At 39.0% G+C, this 12,649-nt stretch overlaps 1 protein-coding gene across 1 annotated transcript in view; it reads left to right on the top strand.

The window, feature by feature from the left end:
- The window catches only part of usp33 (ubiquitin specific peptidase 33), a 66,026-nt gene that overhangs the window by 20,531 nt on the left and 32,846 nt on the right, over positions 1-12,649 (top strand). Inside the window, exons 5-8 of the mRNA XM_039736040.1 lie at positions 608-710; positions 1,093-1,162; positions 2,940-3,053; positions 8,092-8,170. Coding sequence (XP_039591974.1) covers positions 608-710; positions 1,093-1,162; positions 2,940-3,053; positions 8,092-8,170 — 366 coding nt within the window. The remainder of the gene's footprint in view (positions 1-607; positions 711-1,092; positions 1,163-2,939; positions 3,054-8,091; positions 8,171-12,649) is intronic.

The following is a 12,649-nucleotide window of genomic DNA, read 5'->3' as shown; positions in this document are numbered from 1 at the left end:
GACTTCTTTTGCACTTCTCTATTCTTGCATATGTATTAAATCAGAATTATATCTAATATTAAAGTTGGATCATAAAATTAATGATTAAAGTTACATGTCGCCCCCATTTCCCTACATGCTTCAAAATGAAGTTATAGACCAAACAAATTTGTTAACTAAATTTAGACAACTCTAGACACATCAGTAACATTCTGCATCCCTTCAATCAAGAAGTTAAATCAAATGAAAAACATCTTACACCTACTCAAGATTTGTGTCTTCCTAAAATTGTTGCTTTGTTGTATTGTACACTGTTACAATTTAAAAAATGATTTAAGTTTTATTTCTATGTATTTCTGTACAGATACGGTGTAATTCATTATGTGCCATACTCAAATCTGAATTTCTTCACTGTCTCAATCCTTATGGAGAGCTGCTCTGTTCTGCAGAAGATCAAAAAGTGCAGATGACTACTATTTCATTCACATACTTATTTTTTATATCTTTAAGGCAAACATCTGTGTACTTTGTGTTGTCTTGATGTACTATATTATGCCATTTTATAGTTTTTTTTTTGACTGCTGCTATAGTAACGTTTTACTTGATTTTTTGTTTCTGTTTCTTTTAGGATACCAAAGTCCCTGGGATCCCAATGTTGAAGACTCCTCAGGCTGCTGTCTGTGATGACCTAGATACAGAGATGGAAGAAGAAGATGAGTTCAGAGCGAGAGGTACTGTACCATATTAACACACAATTCTCATCCCCTCATGAGTTTGGTTGTATGTGTTATGTATAGACTGATGACACCAAGAACCAGCAGGCAACGTGATATACCTTCATTACCTGCTCAACATCTGCTTGTACAAGAAGTGTACATTTATTTTGGTTTAAAAAGCAGCCTCCATCATGGTGTTCTTTAGGGTTAGTTAACATCAGAGGCATTCAGCCCTTGAATAATTCCTTTATGTGTAAAATGTATAGTTCATAATTACTGTAAACATTTCTAGAAAGAAATGCAAGCTTGAAATAAATAACAGCAGCCCAATATGTTTCACCTGCTAAACATTTTAATACGTATTGATTTCTATTCAACATTTTCGTTCTTTAATAAGGTCTTACAGGACTGAAAAATATTGGAAATACATGCTATATGAATGCAGCTCTTCAGGCCCTTTCCAACTGGTAAGTGAAGCATCTCAGTTTTTTTCAATTACAACACTTATGCTGTTTTTTATGTGAATTGAAGCCTGTGGTCTTTGCTTTATTGTGGTTTAAGCATGTAGTAGTACAGTACATGCTTAACAAAGGAATATCCCAGAAATTCTGTACAAATCTCAAAGAAGTTGATCATAAAGAAACAGAAATAGAAAGTCATATCCATGTCACAGATGCATTGTCCTTTGTACTGTCAGGACAGTTTGTTTAGCACTTGAATTTATTTTCACTAATGTTGCATATATTATGAAGTTTTAAAGTGTTATTTCTTCTTATGAAATAAGGGAGTAATATATATTGAGAGAGAGACCTCATGTCTATTCCTACATGTTTATTATAATTATATTTTATAATATACTGCTCAAAAAATTAAAGGAACACTTTTTAATCAGAGTCTAGCATCAGGTTAGTGAAATTTCTGGGATATTAATCTGGTCAGTTAAGTAGAAGAGGGGGTTGTTAATCAGTTTCAGCTGCACTAGAGGGGCAACAATGAGATGACCCCCAAAACAGGAATGGTTTAACAGGTAGAGGCCACTGACATTTTCCCCACCTCATCTTTTCTGACCGTTTTTTTTACTAGTTTTGCATTTGGCTATGGTCACTGTCACTACCGGTGGTATGAGGCAATACCTGGACCCTACAGAGGTTGCACAGGTAGTCCAACTTCTCGAGGATGGCACATCAGTATGTGCCTTTGCCAGAAGGTTTGCTGTGTCTCCCAGCACAGTCTCAAGGGTATGGAGGAGATTCCAGGAGACAGGCAGTTACTCTAGGAGAGCTGGACTGGGCCATAGAAGGTCTTTAACCCATCAGCAGGATCATTATCTGCTTCTTTGGGCAAGGAGGAACAGGATGAGCACTGCCAGAGCCCTACAAAATGACCTCCAGCAGGCCATTGGTGTGAATGTCTCTGACCAAACAAATAGAAACAGATATCATGAGGGTGGCCTGAGGCCCCGATGTCCTCTTGTAGGCCCTATGCTCACTGCCCAGCACCGTGGAGCTCAATTGGCATTTGCAGTAGATTACCAGAATTGGCAGGTCTACCACTAGTGCCCTGTGCTTTTCACAGATGAGAGCAGATTCATCCTGAGCACATGTGACAGATGTGAAAGAGTCTGGAGAAGCTGTGGAGAACATTATGCTGCCTGTAACATTGTTGACCTAAATCCAATAGAATGCCTCTGGGACATTATGTTTCGGTCCATCCGGCGCTGCAAGGTTGCACTTAATACTGTCCAGGAGCTCAGTGATGCCCTGGTCCAGATCTGGGAGGAGATCCCCCAGGACACCACCTGTCATCTCATTAGGAGCATGTCCCGATGTTGTCAGACATGCATACAAGCACGTGGGGGCCATACAAACTACTGAGTATGATTTTTGAGTTGATGCGATGAAATTTCGACAAAATGAACCAGGCTGCTGCATCATTTTTTCACTTTGATTTTCGGGGTGTCTTTGAATACAGCCCTCTGTAAGTTGATACTTTTCATTTCCATCAAATGATGTGGCATACTTTCATTCCTAAAACATTACCCAGTCCATAGCAGTAGAGATATCCTGCAGAATTTTTTTTCCCATTGAGATCTGATGTGTTTTCATAGTGTTCCTTTAATATTTTTGAGCAGTTTATACTTTTATATTCTATAAAAGTATTATAAAAATACTTTTAACAGTGTGTCAACTCATATACAATAACCCTAAAATTCTAATGTCCGATTAATCTTGTGTATTTTCACAGTCCTCCTTTGACACAGTTTTTTATTGAATGTGGAGGCTTGGTGCGGACAGACAAAAAACCGGCCTTGTGTAAGAGTTATCAGAAGCTGGTAATGGATATGTGGCACAAGAACAGGTAAGCTGCTCTGTTAGACACAAGCAGTAAGCTGATTATACTCTACATGCATTAAAAGGAATAGACCTGCCTCAGAGCAGATCCACAGCTAAATTAAAAATAAGTGAAAGAAGAACTCTGTTTCATGGTAATGACATTGCAGTAAACAGTATTCTTAATTAGCTTTTTTCCTGATTTTGCCTTTGCTGTCTTTATATGTTGTTTACTTGTACAAAACAATAAAACAGGACTTGAAATCATTACCCTTGATTAACAAGGAGAGATCATTTTACCTTTTTCTGTTTCATACAGTAATTTCATAACAAACTCTGAAGAATCAGAAGCTTTGTATTTGAACAACATACCATTTATCCAGTCAAATAAGCCTACTGATAGACTTGTTTGTGAATTTGAAGAGTTTCTCATCTTTACTTACAAAATATATACAGTACCTAAGCAAAATTCAGTTTTAAACTTATATTCACATAAGCACCTGTGAATACTTTCAGCTGTATTTTGGATACATGACATATTTGACATAAGACCGATACGCCTGTGGAAGAGCCTGCACAAGGATAGGGAAAATGTTCATAATTTTAAAAAATGGACCTGTGACATGGCAATAATTACCACTACACCACTGTGTCTACCAATAATAAAAATATTCATTTAAAAGTAACTTCACTTCAAAAACAATGTGTTCCACGCCAAAATTATAACACCAAATATGGTAAAAAAAAAGTTTATTAGTCATTGTTGTAAATTAAAGTCCCCTTCTGCCCCTGTCTATTTTACAGTCATTTTGTGACTCTTCACATGACCTCAGTGTACTTACTAGCTGTTACTGTGACACATGGGTAGTACACAGTGGAGGTTCTCAACTAAAGCAAACCACGACACTAAAATTCATGCTGTTACTAATCCACAAATTACTTTGCAGAGAGAAACTTAAAACCGGTATCTTGAAAAACTCATTCAAAAACAGTGCATCCAGTGAGTTAAAAGCATGAAAGCATTTACTTTCATGACAACTTTGAGATATAGTCGTCTGTTTCAGATTTTTTCATAAACATTTACCAAGTAATAGTAGCTGTAGTAGCAGTAACAGTCATACTGTTAATGCGAACAGAGTGCAGTGGTGGTCTTGTTTGTCCGATTCACATGCAACATGTCACGTAACTGTAGCTACTTTGTATGGTTCTTGGGGACATGATGTGCAAATTTTACTTCATGTGGTTGTTTAATCTAAAGCCAATTATTACACTTAAGTAAACCTCTTCTGCTATCAAACCTGTAAATACGAGATATTTTCTCCTATCTTTGTACAAACTAATCTGAGTATATTTATTTTTTCTGATTTACAGTAGCATATCCTAAGGATAATGCTGATTCTCATACATACTCCAGTTGCAATACCACAAATACAAACTTGTTAAATGTTGTAGATTACATTGGGATATCGCTTTTAATTATCTAGCAGTACACAGTGTGGTTATTTTGCATTTTAAACCATCATAAATCTAACCTACATATTAAACAGTTTTGGTTCACAGATGTGCTTTCTGTCACACATAGAAGCTTATCTATAAGTTATTTGTTAATAAAATTGTGTTTATTTCTGATTAGGACCCTACTCTCACTGGCCTCAGTCCACAGTGACAGCTTGTAAATGCAAAATACCACAATTAGAATCAATTCCAGACCTTTTACCTGCTTAACAGTTAATGTAATAGTGAGGGAACTGCTTCCACCTGGCTATAGAACAGCTTGTCAATCAAACGTCCAAATTATTTTGAGCTCCTGTAAATGGGGGGCTATGCAGAAAAATGGTTGTCATTCCTAAACAGCTCATATAGTGTTTTTGGCAAACCTGTTCAATTAAAGTTGAAAGTCAATGCTTCAATCTCATAATGATTGCTTTATTTCATATTCATTGTAGTGGTGTACAGAGCCAAAACTATGAAAATTGTGTCACTGTCCAAATACTTATGGACCTAACTGTATATATACTGTATATTCTGGTTGCCACACACATTATGGAGCCTGGGCATGTGTTCTTATCAGTGCACTGTTGAAACAAACAGGCAGGGTTGGAAAAAAGGCTTTACACTGCCCAGGCATCACATTAAAACCACTGAGAGGTGAAGTGAATAACTTTGATTATCTCAATACAATGGCACCTGTCCAGGGATGGGATTTTTTAAGGTACCAAGTGAACAGTCAGTTCTTGAAGATGATGTGTGAGAAGCAGGAGAAATTGTAAAGCATAAGGATATGAGCAGCTTTGAATTGTAATGGCTAAGTGACTGGGTCAGAGCATCTCCATAACAACAGGTCTTGTTGGATGTTCTTGTGTGGTGAGTGAAGGCTGGCCCTTCTGGTCTCATCCCACTGAAGAGTTATTATAGCACAATTTGGTCAAAAAAACCTTAATGCTGGAGCATGAGAGAAAGGTGTCAGACCACACGATACATCATAGCATGCTGTGTATAAGGCTGCATTGACACAGACTGGTCAGAGTGCCCATTCTGTCTATGCTACTAGCGAAAGAACCGGCAATGGGCATGTGCACTTCAGAGCTGTACCATCAGGTTCCCTGATCTGATGAATCACGTTTTCATTTGCGTCATGTGGATGGTTGGGTGCGTGTACATCATTTACTTAGGAAAGAGATGGCACCAGGATGCAGAATGGGAAGAAAGCAAGCCGGCAGAGGCAGTGTGATGCACTAGGTAATACTCTGCTGGGAAAACTTGGGTCCTGGAATTCATGTAGATGTTACTGTAGCATGCACCATCTACTTAAAGATTGTTGCAGACCACATACACCCCTTGGCAATGGTATACCCTGATGGCAGTGGCTACTTTCAGCAGGATAATAATACATCCTGACACACATCATAAATTGTCAAGGAATGGTTGAAGGGACGTGATAAAGGTTTCAAGGTTTTGACTTAGTCACTAAATTCCCCAGATGTCAATCAGATCAAGTTTCTGTGGGATGTGCTGGAAAAACAAGTCTGATCCATAGAGGTCCCACCTCCCTACTTACAGTGCTTAAAAGATCTGCTGCTAATATTTTGGTGCCAGGTAGCACAGGACATCTTCAGAGATCATACAGAGTCTATGCCTCAATGAGTCAGAGCTGTTTTGGCAACACAATATGGACCTACACAATACTAGATGGGAGGTTTATTGTTGTTGCTGATTGGTGTATATCTTACATAATCCAAGTTTTCAATCTGTTTGGAAAAGCCTTTTAGAAAAAAAAACAATAAATTATATGGACTTTCTCCAAAGTGGCTGCTCTCCAGGTTCTCTGTCAGACTTAACAAATGCAGTTTCAACTATCATATATTTTCCAGATTTCAGACTTTTAATGTAAGTATTCCAACAAATTGTTTTTACTATGTTAAAAAATATCCTAGTCCAATTTAATGTATTTTTATTGCACATGGGATAGAGCCATATCCTCATAAAAAAATGTTTTTTTTTTTGTTTTGAGAAGAAAAGAGCTACAGTATAAGTGAAGTTAATGTGAATAACCAACCTATTTGTTTTTTTAGGACAATACAAATAATTATAGTGTAGAGCATGACCAAGCTGTATAGTGACTGTCTCTGGCAACACAACGTTTTTTTTTTTCAAGATGGCTACAAAGTTTGACTTGATGCAACTATACATACACCTTGCACTTCGTGTCAAATTATATGTTAATAGCCATGTGTTTGCTTTATTTTTCTGTTAAAACCACTAGTCTCAAAACACTTTGCAAAATCTAGTACATTCCTAATCCCAGCAGAGGTTTGCTTGAGATGGATTTATGATTCTGGAGAGGAAGTTGCTAGAGTACAAAGAATAATGTATTAAATCATATTTACCACTAGGCAAGTGTAACCATTTAGGCTATTTAGGAAATAAATACTTAGTTTGTTATGTTTTCAAAAATGCTACATAATATCATATAAACAATTATCCTTTTGGCTGATCACAAATTATTTCATAAAGCAGTCTTATTTTATTTCTTGTGTGGCCTGAAGAGGGCATCAACAAGCAGACCTTGAACCCAGAAACAACCAAAGTGACCTAAATAAATGAAGAAGGGACTGTGTGTATCAAAATAAACACACATAAAGGTAAAGCACAAGGAGATATAAGAATCCGAAATAATAAAGACTAGCTTCTCTGTGGGTTTATCTAGACATAGTGTCGAAAGGAATGGGTCAGGCAAAGTCACATGCCCTCAAAATGTTTTTGAGCATTGCACGATTCTACCCAGGTCATCTTTCTCTTCCTGTCTTTTGCTAGTTCCCATCTAGTATCCTTCTGGGACATCTTGTCTTACATGAAATACTGGCCCTTACTGGACAGCTTCGTCACACCAGCATGCTCAGTTGCTTTCTTTCTCTTAATATGTGCAAGTTTGTAGTGCATATATATATATATAGTATATATGTGTTTGTGTGTGCCATTGTATTGAGATATATATATATATATATATATATATATATATATATATATGTTATAACTGAGACCAGACATTGTGAAAAGGTTTGGGGCAGCCACCTGTATAATTTCCCTGGCTGCAAAAGGCTTTAGAGTAGAACAGAGTTGTCCCTTCGACTGAGTCCAAGAGAGAACTGACTTATTGAAGATAAGATGGCGGCTTTAAAGGCCCGTGTGGGAAGTGACGTTATCGAAGGGGCCGGACCCAAAAGTGAATTCTTCGAAGGGCCCGGGACCGGAAGTGGCGTCTTCTGAGGCGCCAGAACCTGGCAAGATTTCTTGGGGAAGGTCTGCAGAGAACTGAGATAAAAATAAATAATGCATACCCATCTGTCTTCTAGGTTTAGGATTGGCCACAAGTACTAAAACTGTGTATCATTGGATATGGGTTAAAACAAAACCTTCACTTAGGACAGTCATTCATAAAGCTGAAACTGGTGATTTTTTTTGCAGAGTTCAAAATTAGTAAGATCAGTCACCCTTAATGATAATGAACATTCATTCAAACCATCAACAATTAACGTTCACCTTCATGTTTTTTTTTTCTCTCACAGACCTGGATATGTGGTCCCAACTAACCTTTTCCAAGGAATAAAAGTAGTTAATCCAATGTTTCGAGGCTATTCACAGCAGGTAAGTTACACCTATAATACTATACTAATAGTACTAATAATAAACATTTTTTTCTGATTGATAGTCCTAAATATTAAAATTCCTGACATTTTTATTGAAAACCACAGTAACGAATGCTGCGTTATTGTTGAACATTAAAGTGAACATCTCATTTTATATTCAATCAGACATGCTCAGCTGGATTTTAGAAAAATCAGCTCTTTTAATCCTCAGTACCTGAGTGGGCACTTAAGAGGTGGGCGTGTGCTAGTTCACAGATTTGTTGTCGGAAAGTCTGTGGGACTAACAGCAGTGTCCATACCTCACCCTCCTATTCAGATACTCAATACAGTAAATTATTTTCTAAGACAAAGTGAGGTCCCTGAGACATGGGATGATTTGTACATTGGCCATCTATCAGGACAACTGCATTTAATACAGACTTCAAGGAATCATCATTCCATTGTTCACATTTGAAAGAAGCAGGCGTTTGCCTACATTGAAAATGTAATTGGGTTAGGGGTTCACGTGCCGGTTCAGCAGGGGAGGCCACATTCTGCAGTGCAGCATCCTCTGCCTGGTTTATGTCATCAAATCTTGACAGTGGAGTGTCATTCCCTTCCAATTGAGTGGCTTCGTCAACAGGTGGGCGTAACTGTGGTATGGGTATAACCTGTGATGGATTTTCCCCATCAATGACAAGGCCTAGTGCTTACTTTCTCTATTATTGTCTAACAAGTCCCGTCCAAGAATTACAGGGACAGGAGGGCTGCACATAACAATGATCCGGATCTTTTGTGTAAATCCCTTATAAGTAGTAATACACTGGGCAGACAGATGCCACCATGCTGCCACATGGATACAGGTCAGACTGGTCGATCTGGACTCCCACTGTCACAGAAGTGTGTATTGGTGAGCTACAATGGAGAAATTGCTGCCGGAATCAATAAGCATTGACACCTTAAAGCTGTTCACAACTACTGCCTCATCTCTCAGAAAAGACAGAGTGTGCATAAAACAACAATACCTCTATCATTTGGCCCAACTGCAGTCCATGGGCTCACCAAAACGGGGACAGTTGGGAATGGATTGGCAGGCTCTCCACATTTGTAACAGCGGAGTGGTGTGGACAGCTTCTCCTTCGGATGCATCTTAGACTGTTACTGCGGCTAGAGGACTCCAATGTAGTAACTTATCCCTGCTGAGACTTGTGCTGCTCAGTGTGTCTTTCTGCTCTCTCAACTTGAGAAGCAGTGCAATGTCGCTCACAGGCTGAGGTCAGGGCATCCATCGATTTATATTCTTGTCTCCGGTCTGGATGGGCAAGATGTTCTGGGAGGGCTTTTATCAGGAAGTCACAGGCGAACAGTACCATGATGTGTTTGCAGGAGTTGGTCTCAGGTTTTAACCATCGATTGGCACGGCTCCAGATTTCGTAGGCCTGAACATGTGCAGATTTTTTGGAGGTGAAAGTCCACTCATGACAAGCCCCAGCCTGTTGGTCCAGAGTGAAACGATATCTCAACAGCATCTCAGCCTTGAGTTTCTCATAATCACTGGCCACCTCGTCGTTGAGATCATTAGGTGCACTGTGCCAATCCCTGCAGGAAAGGTGCTAATATGTGTGCCTAGTCTGAGCCATCCCAGTGGTGACATGTGTCTGTGCACTTGAACACTAATAATTAAGTTTCAATATCATCAGAGTGTAATGGCAATTGTACCTGGGATGGTCCCATAACTAAGTCCTGTTGGAGAGCCGTGTGAGCTTGTCCACATATTTCTGCTTCACCAATTTGGGTGTTTTGTTGCCCCACATGGAGTTTTAATGCTTGAAGCGCCACCATCATCCACTGCATGAACTCCACAACGTCCTGTGCCTTGCACATGATTCAAATTTTCCCGTACAAATCCTGACAACTGAGCCACTGTAAAGAGACTGAGGCACAAGATAAAGGGTCTGGGGCACCCAAAGGCAAACCCCATATATTGAGGTTACTCAAAAGGTGTAAAATAAAATGCATGTTAAAGCACAAGATGGAGACTTCATTAAATTCAGACAGTCTTCCCAAGATGGCATTATTTCCACTTGTGTCCAGGTGGTCTAACTCAAGAAGTGACGTCAGAGTGGAACAAGTGTCAATGTACCTTTCTTCAGTTGGGGAAGAAGAAGAGAGAAAACCTTATTAGACAGTGCCCTTTCATGTCTTGGTGTTAAACTACACTTACATTTAGGCACATGACACTCGCAAGCCCAGACACTCAGACTCCTCACTCAGTCTCTCCAGCGCCCCAATCAGAGCCTCCATTGACTCCACAAAGATCTCAGCATTGTCGGCAAAGTCAAGATCAGTGAATCATTCTATACCACCAGCTGTCCCACAGCCGTTGGACCCCACGACCCTGCCCAATACCCAGTCCATGCAAGCACTGAACAGAGTAGGAGCAAGAACACACCCCTGAAGAAACCCAGAATCCACTGGGAAAAATGCAGAGGTTCTGCCTTCACTCTGCACAGCACTCACAGTACCAGTGTACAGGCCAGCCATGATATCCAGCAACTTTGGGAAGATCATGCAAAGGATGTCCCACAGGGCAGCTTGATCAATTGAGTCGAACGCTTTTATGAAAATTGACAAAGGCTTCAAAGAAACTCTGCCATGTTGACCTCTGGTGGTTTTTTCTCTTCTGGGGATGAGTCTCCTTTGGGCTTTTCCCCCATCCCCTTAATAATGCAAGCAGCCTTCCTGTTGGTGGATGCAGGAGATATACTCCCATGGAGATCAGAAAGGAGTCCTGTCTGTCATTTCAGAGCTGTGTGAAGTTTATTTTAATAGTGGCTGTAGTGCCAATCCTGCCACCAACCCTCAAGTTTTCCCTGTAGGTTGGAGGATCATTTGTAAGGCGAAATCAGTTTAACGTCATACCCAGGAGAAGAAAAAATGACACTATATAAGGCCTGATGTGTACTTAACACCAAAAAATGCACACTGAACTTTTTCAGTACAGGGGAATGCCTTTCGTAGTTTTATTTTCCGGTGGCTTCCCATGCCCCGTTAGCCACTATTGTAAAGCACCAGTGAGGGCAAGATATTTTTAAAAATTTATAGCAGACACTTAACTTTGGAACACAATTTCTCTTGGGAAATTCATATATACAGTGTTTGTGAAGAAATAACTTTGACTTGAAAAATACCAAACATATCCTTTAATAGACAAAAATTCCAAAGTTATTGCGAACTATTACACTAACAGAAATAGACTAATATTTTGTCATACATGGTTTCCTAAATGACAATCAATTTCCCTTCAACTAAACACTATAAGAGGAACAGTGAATTGTAGAACAACTATTTAACTGAATTGTTAACTTTTTATTGTCATTAGAGGGGTATTACTCTTGCCCCATCACTTTTGAGCCCAATGATTTTTTTGATAGATACATCCTTCTCCTGGGGAATCTGACGGCTAATCAGTCCCGATATTCCAAAACATTAACTCCATGTTGATGGCCAGATTGCAGCTTTCATAAATAAGGACTGAGACAAAATCACAGTTTCATATTTTTATAGCAATGTCCCCATTCACAGCATGAGCAAGAGCATCTTGTATTCCCTCCACCTGCACATTGGATGAGTAGGCAGCATTCCCACAGTTAAGCTTGTATGATACTCCATTCCTGAAATATGAAAATCAAAAAAAAAAAAAGTTTGGGGTATCTCCTTTTGCCATGAAGTATGCAGTTTGAAGAGATTTGATGATCACATCTTCACCAGCATATAAAACTCTTAGAAGCACTCACATTACAGTAAAACCTTGGATTGCAAATAACTTGGTCTGTGAGTGTTTTGCAAGACGAGCAGAAATTTTTAATAGATTTGAACTTGATAAACAAGCGAGGTCTTGCCATACAAATAGTACATGTACGCTTTGTCTGCTGAGCGTCACATGATCACAACTGAGCCGGTGGTTTGTAGAAAAGCACCACCTGAATAAGGCTGTAGCAGTGCGAGCGATGAATCTGTTTAACGGCAATGCAATGTCACATTTCTGCAAAATCCTCAAAAGGAGGCAAAAGCAACTGTCATTGGATTAGTTCCTTGTTAAAATGGCAAAAAAAAGAAAAAGATACCAGAGAGCCAACAGATAGCATGGATTCTGTTAGTTATAGTGAAAGTCATCCTACACAATAACCCTCCTCCACTCTCTCCTCTCTCGTCTCCCTCACACCACCCACGATTCTTTACAAAGGTAAAATGCAGGTTAATTTATTTTATTTATTTTTACTTAATATTTTGTATTAATCATTTTTTTAATATTTTTAGGTTGTGGAACAAATCATCTGAGTTTCCATTATTTCTTATGGGGAAATTTGCTTTGATATACAGTATGTTTTGGATTATAAGCACATTTCCAAAACGAATTATGCTAGCAAACCAAGGCACCACTGTATTATTATTCACGGTCTCTTCCCATTACTACATTTCTGTGGTGCTTTGATTC

This window comes from Polypterus senegalus, chromosome 14, assembly GCF_016835505.1.
Source record: "Polypterus senegalus isolate Bchr_013 chromosome 14, ASM1683550v1, whole genome shotgun sequence".
Classification (NCBI taxonomy): domain Eukaryota; kingdom Metazoa; phylum Chordata; class Cladistia; order Polypteriformes; family Polypteridae; genus Polypterus; species Polypterus senegalus.
This window is presented reverse-complemented; position numbering and strand designations above follow the sequence as displayed.